Source organism: Stegodyphus dumicola, chromosome 6 (assembly GCF_044657685.1).
Source record: "Stegodyphus dumicola isolate Sdum_Otavi_A_Nest chromosome 6, ASM4465768v1".
Taxonomy (NCBI): domain Eukaryota; kingdom Metazoa; phylum Arthropoda; class Arachnida; order Araneae; family Eresidae; genus Stegodyphus; species Stegodyphus dumicola.
Window position 1 is genome coordinate 139,148,637 of NC_140773.1, and position 19,821 is coordinate 139,168,457.

The 19,821-nt window shown below is 33.8% G+C and overlaps 1 protein-coding gene across 1 annotated transcript in view; it reads left to right on the top strand.

The window, feature by feature from the left end:
• The window catches only part of LOC118204465 (dual specificity protein phosphatase 19-like), a 60,689-nt gene extending 44,426 nt beyond the window's left edge, over positions 1 to 16,263 (top strand). Inside the window, exon 2 of the mRNA XM_035376783.2 lies at positions 14,730 to 16,263. Within this exon, the coding sequence (XP_035232674.1) occupies positions 14,730 to 15,127 (398 nt within the window). The 3' untranslated portion in view covers positions 15,128 to 16,263. The remainder of the gene's footprint in view (positions 1 to 14,729) is intronic.
• Positions 16,264 to 19,821: the final 3,558 nt, after the last annotated feature.

The window sequence follows — 19,821 nt, forward strand, 5'->3', positions numbered from 1 at the left end:
TTGGCATGCAGCCAAGGCGCAGAAAGGCGTCTCTACTCCTTCGGAAATGTCAATGCCAAGAACGCGATTTCTGAAGCTCGAAATAAACTTAACTGAATTAAACTGCATTCACAAGGAAGGATTTCCGATCAGCAGTTATAAAGCTTAATAACATCAAGCACGGTCTATTTGTCATTTAAGCACAATAGGCAAATGCTGAATGATAAGGATAATGTGGTCATTTCCTTTCTTTAACGTTTTCAGCCCCAGTTTCTTCTCTCAATACATTAAGAACAAAAACTGGCTGTCATAAAATAACTCTGTTTTAAGTTTAAGAGAAAAATCCAATTCCAGATGAAGCTACGCTTTTTTTTTTTTTTTTCAAAACTTGAACTGCGGCAGCGAAACTTTCATCGACATAAATCGGCCTTGCTAATTTCAATTATTATTTTAAACATTTTAGAATACTTATTTTAAGTTATATTTTGCAGTTAAATGTATTCTAGACCGTGTTTTTGAAACCAATAAGTATGCAGTGGAATTTTGACACCACAGAAACGTAATTAATATTTTCCAATTTTTCAGTAGAATTTTAATCTATCTATCTGTATTATATCTATCTACTTATTTACCTGCCTTTCTATCTCTCTCTCTCTCTAGCTATATCTCAGTAAGAGAGACATAGCTAGAGAAATATATGTAAGAGAAAAATATAAACTTAAATTTGCAATATTCACTTAACTTTTCATTTTAATTTGGGTATTTCCCCTTCCTTTTTCTGAAAATAGTAATTGCTTATAATAAACGTTCTAAACTGAGTTATTTCAAAATTAACAATCATTTCATATGACATTTACATAAAGCTGGGGATGTAAATAGTTTTACCAATTGAAGCTCGTAAAGCATTAATAATTTTAGAACTTTATTAATTAGCTAGTCAAACGATACAGCGTACGTCAAAATGTTTTAGAAACACTGTGAATAGCTCTTAAATGAAGTTTCGAAATAAAGGCATTACGAACAGCTCATAAAAAAAAACTTTTGCGTTTTCGTTACTAAAATGCTATGAAAGTACATATTTATATGTTTCTAGTTTCATTTATGCAAAATTAGTTAAAATTCCTTTACTATTTTGGAGGATATTTTTCCTCATCATTTAGTGTTATAATTCGGTTATAAGTCGGTTACTGTTATCAAAATACCGTGCATTAACGTGACCACATTAAGCAGCACCTATTGTAGTTTTAAAATGCCATTCATCTAATATAAGGGCTCACCTGCGGCCGAATGGTAAAGTCGCTGAACGTTGCTAGTTCCCACCTGGATATGATTCCAGGTGAACTCTGGGCGGGAGGCAGGAACGGAATTACCAGTGTTCAGCGACTTTACCGCTCGGCCGATGGTGCGCCTTCCACGAAGACATCGCTCCGCTTAGGAAGATAGCCCTCGTGATTGCCGTAACCAAAATAAACCAAACCAATGATTTAATACAATTGGCCCACAAGAAATATCATGCTTTTTTAAATTTCAAAGATTTCCAAAAAGGGCATTTCTAGTTAACTCAAATTAAACAAGAAGAATTCAGGCTACACAAATACAGTGCTGATCTGCATAACATTTCCAGTGTTTGTATTTATGCGTCTACAAAACACTTTTATTTTAGGATCTATGTTCTGTTTGGAAAACATCCAGAACGCAATCGATTTCTTGCTTCGGACACTTAGGACAAAATGAATCGTATTAATTCAGAATTCCAGATTTACTGAAGCAAATATTGAGACAGATATTTATGGTGAGAATTTCATAATTAGCTATTTCCTCCATATAACACTAATACAAGTTAATTTGTCATGTTTTTATTCCTGCCAGATTGTTAGAAAACTATTTATCATACCACTTATGAATAATTGGCTGTCTTTAACAGAGACAAATAAATAAGAACGAAGACTTAAGCAAGGACTTAATAACGCTTGAGATCGTATGTTATTGTTATCAGATACGAAAAAAACTTCATGTCCTGGCAAAATAGAAATTGTTGAAAAGTCTGTGATTTAGCCTATGTATTGCAAAAAGTCATTATTATTCAGCTCAAGCAAAGAGAATCTTCTAAAAGTAATCAACATTTCTTGCAAGAAGGATTAGTAACGTATGTATCTCTGATATAATAAATAAAATACATTTTAAGACTGAATCAATATGTAACGCAGTTAAAAAATTTCTAAATGTAGCAGGATATCTCCATTAACATAATTAATTAATCCATCAATGAATAATGCATGCTGAGAGAAATCGTGGTAAGTATAACACACAGTAAATAATTAGAATAAATGTAATCTATCCGTCAATTACCAATAAATTTAAAAGACAAAAATACGAGTCATTATTAGAGAATAAAACCGGATTTTTTAGGATGCAGCTGAATTACTAGTTTAAGTTCCTTTGGATTATTATGGCCCATCAGCCGCTGAGCGCTAAAGTCGCTGGTTGTTCGGCGCGAGGTTCGAGTCCAGGCGAACGGGGTGGCTGCATTTGGGTTTTCGGAGTTTTCGCCATGCGTAATATGTATACCAGCCAGTTTTTCTTAGAAAGTCCTTCACAAATCCCCTTTGTAGATAACCCTCGAGTACTTTGTCGTAATTAAATAAACCAATTAAAACCAACCACTTGCCGTTATAGTCCTATAACTTTGAAAGTAGCGTTGGTAAACGAGAACTTCTGAAACAACTTGTCTTTCTAGAAGAAGACGGGTAATTAATAATTGCTAAATAATGCCACGGACTACCAATTATTAGAAAGAAAAGAAAAAAAAAGAACTACGCACAGCAAAGAACTTTACATAGCATAAATAAAGAACTTAGCACTAAGAAATTTTATATAAAATAATTTTTGTATTTACAATTACATATTAGTAAATAATGTAGATTATGCACAAATATTTTGTAACTGTTAAGCTTCTAATCAAATTACACGTGAATTCTCAGATATATATATAAGTGCGAAAAGCACACCAACTGTTCCAAATCTTTGTAAGTGCGAAAGGCACAAATTTTTCTAAATTTATGCAAGTACCGTAGGAAGCAACTATTCTAAATTTATGCAAATATAAAAGGCAGCAACCATTCTAAATCGCTATAATTGCGGAAGACTGTCTTAAATTTATCTAAATGCGAAAGGATTTAACTGTTCTAAATCGTTATAAGTGCGAAAGGCTGTTCTAAATTTATGTAAGTGCGAAAGGCATGAACTGTTCTAAATCTTCGTTAAGTCGAAAAGCGTCAGCTGAAAAATCGGAATATTGGGTCCCTTGCGAGCTGTGAGGTATGTTTGTGTCTGTCTGAATAAGTTAGTGCAATTGAACTTTTCTCACGTTACATCAAAAACTGAATGCCCAATGCATCTCAACTTGACCTGACCTATAATTTGATATTTTGAAAGTCTGCTGTCAATATGACCTCAAAATGAAACCGAGAATAATAGTTTTCGGCACTCTGTGAGTCATGAAAAAATATTGGCATTGCCGGGGGGCAATATTCATTTCAAAATGTTCCCTTAAATACATATTGATATTTTATCAGTATATACCTTTAAGCACATGGTTATTTTAGAAGTCCATGTTTTTTAAATACCATTATAGATATAAGTATGATACAGATAGATTCATACAGATACTAAATTTTAAACAGTTACTATCAAGCCATATGTGACCTTGAAGGACTTAGTACACTTTGTCAGTTCTTTTAATGGTAAGATTATTTATGTTAATCATCTGTCAAAGTGATCACTATTTCTTACAATTTGTATTAATCATTAACTCTTTGAAGCGATCATCTGTACAGGTAATTGAAATTATCTGGAACCATGACTGGGCTTCTTAAGAGAGGTTTTATTGCATTTTTATAAGCTTTTATGTAGTTCATTTGTGGTGTTTTACTGTAGTTGGAATTTTGTCATCGATTTTTTTAACCTTCCTCCTCATAAACTATCGAGTTCAAATTTTGTGCACATGCTGTTTCTCGATGACAGTGCACTGCGGGGAAAAGATTTTTATCAAAACTCGATTTATATTTTAGGTGTTTAAATGATTTTTCGTACATATCTCCTTTTAACGAAAGAGCTAAGCGTATCACGGTTTTACTGTTTGCACTAAGGAATAGAGCGTGAAAAAAAACTTTTTAATGAATGTATGAAAATTTTTAACTTAAATTCTGAATTTTTGCCGAATTTTCAAATCGCTCGATTTTTAAACTATTTGACATTAATGATTTTAAAATTTGAACATCTAAAAATATATCCGATATAAAGGTTTGAAATTTTCAGATTTTAAGACAAACTTCTTGCCCTCTTTTAAATGATGAATGATTAAGTAATATTAACTGTTCCATTTACCACATTTTTAAAGCATGTGTCGCAATTTGAAGTAGTCGGGAGAAAAAGCTTTCTAGGTTTGTCATCTCTGCAACTTAAAATGAATATGATAATTAATGCACTAAAAGGAGGAAAATATGTTCATATAATTTAATGGGCATAATAATCAAAATATTCAATTTACAGAACTCATTTATAATTTTTGTAGCGAATTTGTAGCGCTTTTATTATTCGGGATGTAAAATTGCAGATGAATTCTGTAAGTAGAATTATCTAATCGATTATTCCCATTAAGCTATGTGTTTAACTATTTTTCTCCTTCTAGTGTATCAATTATCATATCCATTTTAAATAAAAGCTTACTGTGAAAAAACATTATTTGTATTTTATTATTCATCCTGAAAAAAATAAAAAGGCAAAGGAAGAGAAACAAAAATGAGTATAAAAGATTAACGAGATCGATTCGCATCCAAGGAAGCTCTACGCTGAAGAGTCTAAAACTGGATTAAATGCCAAAATGTGGTATATGGTTTCCAAACCAATATCCAACGCAGAACATTACATAATGGAGAGAAGGTCATTTCATAATCAATATAAACGAAACACAGCCAGGAACTTTAAAGGTTACTTTTAAATTTTGATATTGGCTGTCGTTACAATATCTAAAATAAAGTTATTTATGAAAAATATTTAAATTTTCCAAGTTAGAAATTTGCTCCATCTCTATTTTGAGGATAAAATCATTTTCATACGTAATTTAATTATCTTCATAGAAATTTTCATATAAATTATATTAAACGTGTCAGAACCACAACAATACGTTTTATTGTGTACATGAATATCTATCTTCTAGATCAGCGGTCGTCAACCCTTAGAAGTTCACGGACCACTACATATATAATTTTATATTTGGCGGACCGCTAATATGAATAAAAAACACCTTAAATCAGACCTTAAAAACAACATATTAATACGCAAAAACAATATTCAACTTTCCAATATATGTAATTCTAATTTTCATTTGTTAGTATAATTATCGAAACACTTGGTGTGCAGATAAAATAATTTTTTTAATTATTATTTTCGGTTTGCTAGTTTTGAGTTCTTGCTGGCCATAAATTTTAGGGCAACTATTCTTTATTATTTTTTCCAAATTCCTAGTTTTGAAACCCTGCTGGGGCTTTCATTTGAGGAACTATAACAATTAATTGACCTTAATATATGTTAGCAATTTCCACAGTCTACCGCCAGATGGCGTCATAATATTAAAAGATATTCAAAGCATTTGTAATAAAAACAAAAACCGAGAGATAAGGAATGTAACTACGGTGGCAAACAATATTAATTATTCATGCACTTTTCAAAAGAGCAGTAGAATAAAGTATTTCGATGATGTTGGTTCTGAATCCTGTTATTAATTTATTCCTACTCTGTCCTGTTAAATAATATCGCAAAATCGAAAAGATACGCATAGTGGATGTAAAAGAAAAATCTTGACGCCAACACATATAACTTCGCGTAAAGAGCCGCTCAGTAAAGGGAATGAGCAAAATTATTTTTAAATCAGAAGTTTGTAAACTCGATTCCACTTTAAAAAAAATTCTGGAGTTATTTTTTAGGAAAGCTAATTTGCTAACACGGAAATAATTTGTATCATGTCAAGACCTCTTAAAAACTTTCGTAAAAAAATTAACTGTATGACAACAGTATGTTATCATAAATTTAAATCTCACCTTAATACTTAAAACATTGCTTGGGCTTTGAAACCCTGAATTTTCTCAAAATGTTATGAATAAACGGTATTTTCTTGATTATAGTTCCAAAATGATCCTCTCCTTTTGTACCTTGATTCCTTTTCACCCAGTATGCATCTAACAAGAAATTAGATTCATCAGGAGAGAGCAGAATGGGAAACCATCCTTCTATGGCGAATATTATATTCATAACTCTAAGAAGGTTTTTAAAGTATGTTTCTGCATTAAGGTATACAACTTCGTACAAAACGCCAGTTTTGGCTAAAAAATCACAATTTTTCTTATTTAACATTTTTAAAGGCCCCGTTTCTAGCTGTCAAAAACAACATATATGAGGCATTTCGAAAAGTAAAGATACTATGGCTCACATTCCTTAAAAAAAACATTTTTTTAGAAAACGTCAGTTACATCTTATTAACTGGATTATTTATTATTTTTCGACATAATCACCCCCGTTATCCAAACATTTGTTAGTCGGTGCACAAGCTTTTGTATCATAGAAGGTTGCCGCCTGTTGGAACCCAGCGCGCGCACAATTTCCTGTACCCTACCTTGACAGTCATAACTTTATAAAGAGTTGTCATTGACACTTCCGGTATGATCTGATGTAATTCTTTCAATTTGAGACGTCTATTCGCACGAATTGCTTCCTCTGTTCTCTGAAGGGCATCAGAGATCACAGATGGCCGACCTGTTCTTTGTTCGTCATGAACATCGGTCCTACCTTCAGAGAAATGACGACACCATTTCGTTACATTTTGTCGATTCATAATGTTCCCATAAACAGAAACAATTTCTTTGTGAGTATCGCTGACCTTTTGCATGAAGAAAACGTATGACGGAGCGCACTTTGCATTTGGCGGGATTCTGAATCGGCGCAGCCATTTTAAACATGACCTACTCCAACCAGAATCAACGTTGAAATCCCGAACGACCGCGAGGAGAAAGCTAACGGTTCAAGGTTAACACCTGTGTTACCAGATTGCTCACCAAAACTTTTCTTTTCCTCTGACGTACGGTGTATCTTTACTTTTCGAAATGCCCTCGTATATTCTTGACACATTGATCAAAAGTACAGATATTCTAGTTTTTCTGAGACACAACAAAACGGAATTTACTCTCTGCCACACCGGAAGCCAAAGATTAAAACCGTAAATTACAGATGCAATTTTCATTCTTTTTTATGTTATTTTCTTAATTAAATAATTTTAAGCATTTCAGTATGTTCAGAGAAACTGGGAAAGTATTTTTATTTTGTATTTTCTCATTTTTTTTACAGCATGAGTAGTTATATATCTATATATCATGTAACTTTAATGTGAAACCTTTAAGTGCGATTTCGATTATTTTTTTTTATAGTTTTAGTTCACAGCAACAATGATACGTATAAAAGTTCCTTATATTAGATTCATTAGAAATTCTGCACACTGTGTTTGTGCATTATTATGCATGACTCAGAATTAAAAACAGCCTTATTTAAATTATATCATTTTTCCTTCAATAGCATATGTATGTTTTTAGTCCAAAGGGGCAATTTGTCCTGAAGGGCTATTAATTTCGATTTGGCATTTTGCGTTGGTTCACTATAAATGTCGGTTCACTTTTCAAATTGTTTCCACCAAATAATATCGCCCTGTGTTATATTTAAAGAAATTAAATAATGAAGAATCTCCATAAATGTATGAATGTTTCTCGCATTCGGGTAAAACAACGGTGCCTAGAGCCATCAAATTTTGAATAACGTAATCTTCTACCGAATATGGTCATCTGGAAGCCCAAATTTGGAATTTGAAATTTTTTATTATCGGTTTCATATTTTGTAACACTTTAATTAATTTTTGATTAACAAACTCAACGATTTCAAAGAGAGCAATGGCAACACTCTACGGTACGGCGAGACACGTTTTTATCTCACACGCGCAAGACTGTGTATCGAATATGCTAAAGCGTGGCTCATTTTAAAATTATTTTGCGATATTGCTGTTGAATCGAAATTTTATGGTTTAACAGCAAAGAACATGATATTTAATAAATAAAGGTAACACACAAAATGTTTAAGAAACGCCCCTTTGGACTTAATATAAAATCTGAAAGCTTTCAGATTTTGTTTTTATTATTATTATTTTTTAGTGTTGTCTAACAAATTTGACCTTTATGATTAGTGAAACAATATTTCCCATTTATTCTACTTCACTGTATGTGTTTATGTTCCTGTGTTAGAATGGCGCCGAAATGGATGACGCAGTTTCGACTTTAAATATACTTAATAAATTCAACGACTCTTGGTCTATTTAAACCAAACTGAATACATTTAATAATATAACATTCACACCAAAACATTTAGTAATAATTCAGCAGTACAGATAAGTTATAAAATAAGAATTACAACCGTTACAGGCCAGCTACGATTTTAGCGACCGAATTCTAAGAACGACAAGTCTCAAAAGCGTATTGCCAACGCAGGGCAACGAAAAGGTGGAAATTAATTCGATAGGTGTGGAAGTGAACATACTCCCACCCTATCAGGTTTAGTCCTGATACACAGGCAAAGGTGAAAGTTTATTAATTGGTCTTTTGAAGACACCAATTTTAGTTTTGACTGTAGCTACGCGAACTAAGCCGTCCTTGCCCGGATGGACATCGATAATCCGTCCCATAGGCCAAGCTAAAGGTGGAGATCGATCTTCGATGACAAGAACCACCGTGTCGACCTTTAGGTTGGGTTTAATGTGCTGCCACTTATATCTCTGCTGAAGAGAAGTCAAATATTCCCCTTTCCATCGATTCCAAAATCCGCGACGTAGATTCTGTACAAGATTCCACCTAGAACTCCTTGTGCGAACAGACTGACGTGTCTCTGGAAAGGAAGTCAACGTATCATCTGTAATAAAATGAGAAGGGGTTAAAACATTAATAGAGTCAATATGAGTATCGTTCACGTAAGTAAGTGGACGTGAACTCAAAATAGCCTCGATCTGGGTAAGTTCCGAAGACCAAATTTGATTTAGTTCTTGTAGTTTTCGGCATGCTCCCACAAAATTGGTGCCGTTGTCACTGTAAATGTGCCGTGGTGCACCGTGACGTGAAATGAAACGTCTCAGTGCAGCGATAAACGAGTCTGCCGTCAGGTCACTGACTGCTTCTATATGCACAGCTTTAGTCGACAAGCAAACAAGCAGAGCTATATAACCTTTCGTTGTTTTAGAGCCACGACCCTTATTAAATTTCATGGTAATAGGACCAGCGTAATCCACACCAGATGCGTAAAAAGGTCGTTCCAAAGTCACACGATGTTCAGGTAAGTCACCCATCAATTGCGGAGTTGAAGCAGCTTTAAATCGATGATATATTAAGCAATGGTTGGCACAACCGCGTATCAGTCTCTTTCCTCCAATTATCCAGTAAGATTGCCTGATGAGGTGTGATAATAAAGACGGACCAGCATGAAGGTAAGAAATGTGAAGTTCTTTCACTAGTAATTCGCTAAATTTATGTAGAGAAGGAAGTATGATAGGATGTTTGATGTTAAATGCTAAAGATGAATTTCGAAGACGTCCTCGCACCCGTAAGAGACCATTTTTATCTACGAATGGATATAGAGAACGTAGTTGGCTCTTCTTGGGTAAAGGCTTATCTTCCTTAATACATTGCAAATCATCTTCGAAATTATGATCCTGAATCCAACGAATAATGACATTTTCTGCTACTCGAATCTCTAGAAATGTTAGTGGCATAAGGCAGCTGGAGTTAATACCACTACGTGAAATGTTGTGAGTAACAAGATGCCTCTTGCAATTAGTAATAAATCTTTGACAGTAAGCCAGAATACGAACAATTTTACAACGCGAAGAATAATGCTCGAACAAATTAGCTAATAAATCATTCGATTCACGTATATGAGAAATAAAAATAGGACCAGGTCTTTGTTCCGCCTTTATTTCAGTATCATCTTCAGATTTTAATTCATATTTAGGCCATTTTTCCTCTTCCTGACGCAACCATGGTGGACCATTCCACCACAAAGTACAATTTGGTAGGAGTTGAGGTTCAATACCACGAGAAGCAATGTCTGCAGGATTCTGTTTAGGAGGAACATGATTCCAATGTTTAATAGGTATCACTTCTATGATTTGAGATGTTCTGTTTGCCACAAGTTTTCCACTTACGTGGATGAGCAGATAGCCAAGACAGATCTACCTTGGAATCCGTCCACGCATAGATTTCAAAATAAAACCTTTTTAAAATGTTCAATAGAGATCGCATTAATCTGGTCAACAAATACGCAGCACAGAGTTTTAATCGAGGAAGGGATACTTGCTTTATAGGCGCGACTTTAGTCTTGGATACCAAAAGATTAACCTTAACCATACCATTGCACTTTTGTCGACAGTAAATGGCTGCTGCATAGGCCTGCGAACATGCATCAGAAAATCCATGTAGTTGGATAACACTGTCCGTTGTAAGTATGACACATCTCGGAATTTCACACTTATTGATTTGACTGAATGTCTCTTGAAATTTAAACCAATCATCTAAGATCTGCTGGTGGGCAACTGAATCCCAGTCGCCTTTAACTAACCATAGCTTTTGATAGAATATTTTAATCATTGTAGTGCAAGGAGATAAAGTGAAGCAGAGGAAAGACCATACGTAACTGTTTTCAACTTGTACGTGCGCATTTTATCACTGGAATTGTATCGCCAAAGTATCAATTGATAATTCTGATCTTCAGGGGCTACCATCACCTGACGATACATCTTCTCCACATCGGCTGTGAAAATAATTTTAGGATATCGAAAATTAATCAAAATCTCAAAAATATCTCTTTGTAAATTTCGGACCTACCCCTAAAAGAGAATTCAATGATATACTGTTTTCAGATTTACAGGATGCATCAAAAACTACTCCTAATTTCGTCGTTGTGCTAGAATGTTTAATGACCGCATGATGAGGAAGATAAAACTTTTCTATATCCGATCTGTTAGATAAATCATCATTAATCACAGTCATATGCCCTAACTGTTCATATTCATGTATAAAATCTTTATACTGTTTTTCAAATTTCGGATTATCTTTGAATTTTCGTTTCATGGAACGCAACCTAGAAATTGCTGCCGTTTTGAATCACCCAACTTCAAATGAGATTTATAAAATGGAAGTTTTACAACAAATCGCCCATCTGAATTAACAGAATGAGTGTTTTGAAAATGTGATTCACAAAATTGTTCCTCGGGTGTCAGAATTTCCTTCTTCCCAACATCGACAATATCCTCCATTTCCCAGAAACGCTTAAGTTCGTAATCAATATTTATATTATCTTCTAACTTTATGAAGTGTGAATTTGCTGTTTTTTGCCTTCCATATTATTTCCGACCTTCCCAGCAATCACCCAACCGAAAATTTTATTTTGAGCTACAGGCTCATTTTTCAAACCATATATTTGGCCACATCTTTAGACGGAGAAAAAAATAATCAGCTCCTAAAATCAAATCAATTTCTTTGGTTTGAGCGAAATTCGGATCCGCTAACGGAATAGATTTTATGTATATTATATGCTTTACATTAATAACTTGTTCCGGCAATGGCAAAGTTAACCTATCCAAAATGTATGCGTTAACATCAACTATTTCATTATTTAACTTTGGCAGAACTATAAAATCAACAGAGCCGCGAGTCTTGGAAGCTGGACCTCCACCAATTCCGCGCAAATGTAACCTTTGATTCGTACTTTTTAATCCTAATCTTCGAACAGCTCGTTCAGAAATAAACGAACTTTCACTTCCGGAATCCAGTAATAATTTAATTTCGATAGTTTCGCCACTGGACGAAAATGCGAGTGCGAGAACCATAGGCAAAATCGCCGAGTTGCAATTTTGAATCGTATTACTGACAACTACCTGACTTTGAACCTCGCAAGGTTCATTCGAAATTCTCTCTAAAGTGCTTTCGTTTTCATTTGGCGCTGTTAAAAGCTGTACGTTGTTATCTTTAATATCATCATGCAACAAACTATTATGCGTTTATGAATTACACAAATTACACTTTAACTGTGAATTACAGTTTTTGATTAGATGTGAATTTAAACATAAAAAACACAATCCTCGTTTTCTCACAAAGTTCTTAAATTAACATCTTACATAACCATATTCTTAAATTTAACGCATTTATATAACACATGAAGTCCGTTACATTTCGAACATTTAGTATTACTAAATTTAGAATTCTGTAACGTTTTAGAACTAACATTACTATTTTTATGAACGACTTTAGCTTCTGCTTCTTTATTTATGATAATTTCGAGAGAAGAATACCTTAAATTTAAAAATTCAAAAAATGATTCCAGTGTAGGAAAATCATCTTCCGCTGTTTACTGTGCCCATAACTTTCGAGTTTCTGAATCTACCTTTTGAAGCAATATAAATATTAACCATGGATCCCTAGAAGTTGCTTCGTCAACAAGAGCTTTCAAACCTCTGATAACTTCATCGGAAGTATCAGCTAATTGCCGTAAATTAACATTATCAACCTGTGAAATATATTTTTGATCCAGAAATGTTTTAATTAACGATTGTACGATTTGCTTCTTTTTATCGTACCTAGCGAGCAATTTTGCTCATGCTTGTTCATAAGAATTATTTGATAACGGAATATGTTTAATTATAGAAGCTGGTTCATCAGCAAGTGATCCGATCAAATACTGAAATTTCTGTATATTCGATAAAGAAGTATTATGCACTGTTGCAACAAACAAATCTTTAAAATTCATCCAGTCATTAAAGTTACTCGAAAAAATAGGAATATTCAACTTAAGTAACTTAAAGTTACTAATATTAGAATTATCTGGAACATGTTTGAAACTAAAATACTTCGATTCAAAATCTTCAATTTCTGATCGTGCTTCTGGTAATTGGGCATCAAATTTATCAAAATCTGAATAAATCCTTTCCAAGCGCTCCAGATGCAAAATTATTTCATTTTTAGATAAATCGGAAGAAATAGTATTCTGAAGCCTTGTGAAGGCCGCTTTTGCCCTACCACGCAATCTAATGACAGTAGCTTGATCCATAATAAGTAATCGAAGTATTCAAGTTCAAAATGAAAATCAATACAAAATATATATAAAACTTCAAGAATCAAATTCAGATGTAAATCGAAATAAAAAGCACTTATCTATACTTGAACTGCTGACGAATTCCCAATCTCGCCGCCGTGCCTCCAAAAATTTGTTTACGTTCCTGTGTTAGAATGGCGCCGAAATGGATGACGCAGGTTCGACTTTAAATATACTTAATAAATTCAACGACTCTTGGTCTATTTAAACCAAACTGAATACATTTAATAATATAACATTCACACCAAAACATTTAGTAATAATTCAGCAGTACAGATAAGTTATAAAATAAGAATTACAACCGTTACAGGCCAGCTACGATTTTAGCGACCGAATTCTAAGAACGACAAATCTCAAAAGCGTGTTGCCAACGCATGACAATGAAAAGGTGGAAATTAATTCGATAGGCGTTGAAGTGAACAGTATTCTTATGGTTAGTATATATAACATAAAGTAAAAATATCTGTTTTGATTATTATTATTTTCTTGTCTGTGATGGCTGATGTTTTCGTTAGGTTCGATCTAAAATGTTTTTCAGTTTTTTGCATAAATTTCACAAAACAATGATTTTTTTTTCACTTTTGTAGTGATTATATTTAAGCGTGAGTGCAATTCAATAAAGATCGCATAAATTGATAAATGTACCAAAAAATTTTAAAAAAGCCTTTCAAACGAGGTCAGTTACCTTAAACGTCCAATATGATATAAAGGTTTGCAAAAATTTATTTATATGTTATTGGGCTTAGTTCAAATCCTGGACAATGCATCAACATATAAGATCATAATGTGTAAAAATGTGCCTTTAAACCTGCAAATCTGGAAGTTCTGTAGAAAACGTAGTGGTAGGGAAGGATGCGAAAGTTATTTAGAGTGTTCTTGGTAAAACCTTGGATGAAGCATAAATATAGTATACTTGTATATATTTGTTTTATAGTTGAGGTTATAGTTGTATATGTTATACATAGTATACATGTGTACATGTGTAAATAATATACATGTGTTTGGTCATTAAATAATCTGACCTCTTTACTATTAAATTATTATGTAAAAATATTCATTGCTTTAATCGTATGATTATTATTACTATATAAAAATGATTAATATTAAAAAACTAAGTATTCTGTAATGCAAATTGTATTACTGTTTATATAACCTTTGCAAGAATACATGCATGCTTAATTTTAATCTTTGGGTCAAAAGAAAATATATTTATTTATTTTTTCTCAGGGTGTATATTCAGAGCTTTTACGTACTTGCCTTTGTAGCTCAATGAAACACATGAATATCATATATGTAAAGCTATTTCAAGCGCCATTGCTGTTGCTCTTGCAAACTACCTTCAAAAGAGTACGATCAAAAACTTTCAAACAAGTACATGTCAGATTTTCAAAAGCATCTAATGTGTTTTACTACTTTCAAAAGAGTACATGTAAGGCTGTATTATATGGAGAATTTATTTACTAATTTTCTTCTGTTCTCTAACTAATCTTCAGAGTTTAAAGTACTTATTTTCTTCGTAGGTGCCCAAGATGTCGCCAAAGATCTGTCTCGCCTGCGCAAGTTAGGAGTGAGCCATATCCTGAACGTAGCCACCGGTGTGCCCAATTGTTTTCCAGCTGAAATAACATATAAGAGGATGAACATCAGAGATCATCCCAGTATGGACATCAGACGTTGCTTTGAAGAGTGTTTTAAGTTCATCGACGAAGCTCGCCGTCATGGATGGGTATTTGTACATTGCAATGCTGGCATTTCTCGAGCAGCAACAATCTGCATTGCTTATCTCATGAAAACTCAGCGTATGCGTCTACAAGAAGCATACGATAAAGTTAAAGATGCCAGGCCTATCATAAGTCCAAATGAAGGTTTCATGAGACAACTCGAGGCGTACGAAAGAGAGCTATTTGGTGTAGGCTAAAAAGATTGTTGAATGAGGCAGATCACAGATCACAAAGGAAAGAATTTCATGTAACAAAAACGGGTTTTGTTTCATGGAACTATATGATAACTTTTTTGGGGGGGAGGGGTACCAAAAGCTATGGAGTCTGGTTCTAGTGGCATTTTGATATCTTATACTGAAGGCCATGCTTTCGAAATCGATGCGAAGAACATTACTTCAGATAAAGTTAAATGTATTATATTTTGTGGATTTGCTATCAGAGATTCATTTATTTTACATTCAGGATTTTTTTATTCAATTATCTCTTCATAAGATGCGAAACAAATGAATTCCATTTCTCAATTAGGAAGCGCATTTGAAATCAAATTAAAAGAAACAGGACATATTAATTAAATATTAAATGAATTTCCATTTTATTCACTATTAATACAAACACAAGAATGTTTTAAACATGAAAAAACATGAAAGATGAAAAAAATAAGAAATTGAAGCTGATTCTTTTGAGGAATAATGGCATCATGCCATAAAAGGGGGATGCAAATCGGCTTTTGATCTAAACGACACATGCTCTCCTAAGAATGTTTTTGTAAATTTTTATTGCTGTTCCGAAACTAAAATTTATATAAAGATAAAGGAATGATATGAATTGTTTTTAACAAATATTTGTATAATAAGAACAATCTTTTGGCATTCTTCTTTAAAATATTTGTTATAGTAAAATTTTTAATGAATGGAATGTTAGAACACATTGCCTTTAAAGGTTTGTATAATATTTTTAACTTGTTATACTTTTAGAATAGTACCTAATTTTCTTGAATCGTTCAGAGTAATCACTGTTACAAGACTTTTTTTTATTCGAGCAATTAAGCAAGCATTACAACTTATCTTTCCTAGTTGATAACACTCTGTGAAAGATATTTCCTGATAGGGAAGAATTATTTGTGCTGTTCATTTTTAATGAAAGCGAATAATGCTTATTATAAACATTTGTTTGTTCATTAAGTGGTATTAACCAAATTTTGTCGACCATGAGTATTTTGATAATATGACTTTTGTAAATAATGTATAAAATGTTGCTTTCAACTTGATTATTACAAATGTTTTATTGTAAAATATGAATGTTTCGAGAAAATAAATATTTTCTTATATTTTCATTTTGTTTGTAAATTTCGTAATAATTTATGTAACAAAAATTGTGAAAAAATATTAAAATATTGTAAATCTAGAAACTTACATTAAATGCGCAGCTCGTCTGCAATCCAGTAGAACAAATGTCATAGTAAGGATAAGAGAACTTAAAAATGAAAAAAAAAAAAAAAAAAAAAAGAAATTGAAGCTGATTCTTTTGAGGAATAATGGCATCATGCCATAAAAGGGGGATGCAAATCGGCTTTTGACCTAAACGGCACATGCTCTCCTAAGATATCTCGGCAGATAAGTGAGGGCACCTTTGCTCAGATTTTTTTTTCAGCTTGAAAAATAAACCATTTGAAGATGCCGACCTCTATGCATCTAGCTGCCGTTACAAATGTTATGCCTAGTTACCGCTATGCATGTAGAATTTTATTTTGCTACTCAGAAGAATGAACTAAATCTCAAAATTCACAGTGGTGGTCCGGCATTCGTAGCACTTTTATGGACATTTATATTTTTTTAAGAGTGGCCAACTTCCATTAAGTTCCCGGCACCATTATGAAGCAGTGCTCCTTAATGCTGAACTTAGGGATATGAACATTTGGGAATAAAAGATTTGATTACCTCAGAATTCAACTGATAACTGCCAGCTGTTGACTTAATCTCAATAAACATAGTTACAAGACAGTTTTCTAAAACTTACTTTTTATTTTACATTTATTAGAATTATTACAATATAGTAAGACAGAGAAAAGGAAATGTTATGAATAAAGGCAAAATATGTGTGCATTTATGCTGCTGGGTACCAAAAATGCTGTGCTATGAAGACTAGGAGATATGATAGCCATATACACTAGGCAAATAATATAAAGTACAAAAATTACAACCCTATTCGACTTGTGGGAACACGTAGAAATCAATATTTTCTATAGCCGGCATGACAGCACAAATCGCGTCAAGACTTGGCTTTAGAAGAAAACGCTTTAGGATCTGTGTCAGAGGTATTCGCATTATTGCAGCTGCATACATCTATAGCGCTGACCACTCAAATTGAAAGACCATGGAGGAAAGCTTACATTAAAAAATATTTATTGCACGTAAACAGTATGGCATGAAGAAAAAATGATTAAATTTGTAAACATTTTGGAGGTGTGAAGTTAGTGGAAACAGCTTCCACCCATGGCAGCTAAAGCGGCCCTTACCCAATTAGGCATGAAGTCAAACTGGGCTTGGATGACAACTCACTTCACGCTGCTTCAAGTCTATGCCACACTTCATCAACCACATTAGCTAGAGACTCTTTGGGTCCCCTAAATATCCCAGTCACCCTTTAAAAAGGCGGAGTATATAAGGTATTTCTCCCACTTTCCTAGCGTGTCTTCGTGATGTAGTGGTTCTGCACGCTGGGCCGGTATTCGAGAGGTCCGTGGTTCGATTCCTGGCGAAGGCGATTGCTAATTTTTCATCTCTCCGGCTTTTCCAATTAACCTAATGCTCTACACACTTACATCGATGGTGTCACTAAACTCTTAAACGAAGCACCATATAATCCGATCCCTAAAAATCCTTCACCTTCAGACCTGTCAAAAATAAAAACTGCGATCAAATATTCGCAAATCATTTCAAGTAACTTAAAATATTCGCTTATCCCATGTGTTGTGAATTGTGCCAGATTATATGCTCTTCCCAAAATTCATGAAAGTGGTATTGCTTTCCGCCCTATTGTATCAAATTTAGGTACTGCCTCGTATCCGTTAGCTAAATATTTAGTTTCTGGATTTTCAACTTTTTTAGACAATGCCATTTACACCATAAAAAATTCAATAGAGTTTGTAAAACAATTTAAAAACATTTCTCCTATAAATTTACTCACTCAAATTTACTCTCCTATAAATTTACTTTTCATGTAAAATCATTATTCACCAATGTTCCAGTGGAGGGTGCATTAAGATGTCTAGAAACCAGACTTCGCGAATTTCATTTCTCTTGCATCGAAATTGAAGAGCTAATTCCTCTCTCAACTCTGTTTGAAACAAACGCATTTTGTTTTCCAAAATAAATATTACAAGCACACTGAGGGATTAGCCATGGGAAGCTCCCTCAGTCCCATCCTGGCTGATATCTACATACTTGATTATAAATCAAAATTCTTTGAAACTTTAAACTTCCCGGTATGGTTCCTCTACGTAGACGATACTTTTACCCTGTTTGAAGGTAATAAAGATGATTTAAATAAAGTTCTTTCAACAATTAATTCCATTGATCCTGCTATTCAGTTCACTTTTGAACTTGAGACTTGCAATTCTCTTCCGTTTCTCGACATTCTGGTCACACGTAATACATTCAACTTCAGTACTACGGTTTACCGTAAACCTTCATCGGTTTGCCTTCCACCACACTTTAAATCATGTCACCCGACTAAACAAAAGTTAGCTTCATTTTATCCCTATGTTTTCCGTACTCTTCAAGTTTGCTCCTCCAAACTAGCCCTTGATGAAGAACTAAATTATTTAAAAGCAATAGCTATTGACAGGGGCTTTCCACCCAACATTATTAATCAAGCAGTTAAAAAATTCTCATCTCAACACACTAAAAGGTACACTCTTAGGAGATTATAAAAATTCTGTTGTCATTCCCTTCTTTCCATCAATTAGCTATAAAGTTGCACATATTTTGCAGAAATGTAACTTTTGGGTTGTTTATTCTCCCATCAATAAAATTCCGAGTTCCATACTCAAGGACCCCATTCCGGATATGAATTCCTGGGGTATTTACGGGATTCCTTCCCAGTGTGGTTTAATTTACATTGGCCAAACTAAGCCTTAAAATTTCGCGTTAAGGAACATGAGGGATATGTTAGAAAAAGGAAACACAGAAGTCTTCTGTTTCCCAACATTGCTGGTCCGAAAATCACACTTTCAAGTTTTCTGCTGCCAAAATTATTCAAAAAAACATCTTCCATTGGTGAACTGGATTTTCTAGAGGCATTTCAAATTAAAAAAATCTTTCTGTTCTAGTTAACGACCCTACTTCCAATCCATCTTTGCCTTCAACCTTTAAAGAAATTATGTTTTAGTTCTGATTTCATCAACAGACGGCGCCAGAAACGTATCTCCTGTCCAGGCTTTTTTATCGTATCTTATTTAATCAATATATCTTATCAGGTTCATTTGCGCTTTTGCATCTGAAAATATATGATTTTTGTGATCCGCAATCGAGAAGCGCTCGTACTTCTCTCGTGCCTGATTTTCCTAACACATTGACTTTAATTGTCATGAGAGCTACCACCGTGGAACACATCTGTTCCGCCGTAGTTGCCTGAATGGTGTCTCGCTCTGTTGCCTTTTCCTGCGTTTCCTGTATCTGCAGATCCGGGCAGAGAGAAATTGTGTGAGCCTTACCACATACATAGCAACGTACAAACTGTTTACACGACTTAGCAATATGTCCAGGCGAAAGGCACTTTAGGCAATACCTCTTAAGCCTGATTTTATTCTTTTTCTCATCTAATGACAGAGAGCGCACTTCGTAACAGTCCTTACTACCGTGTAGTTTATCGCAAAAAAAAAAAAAAAAAA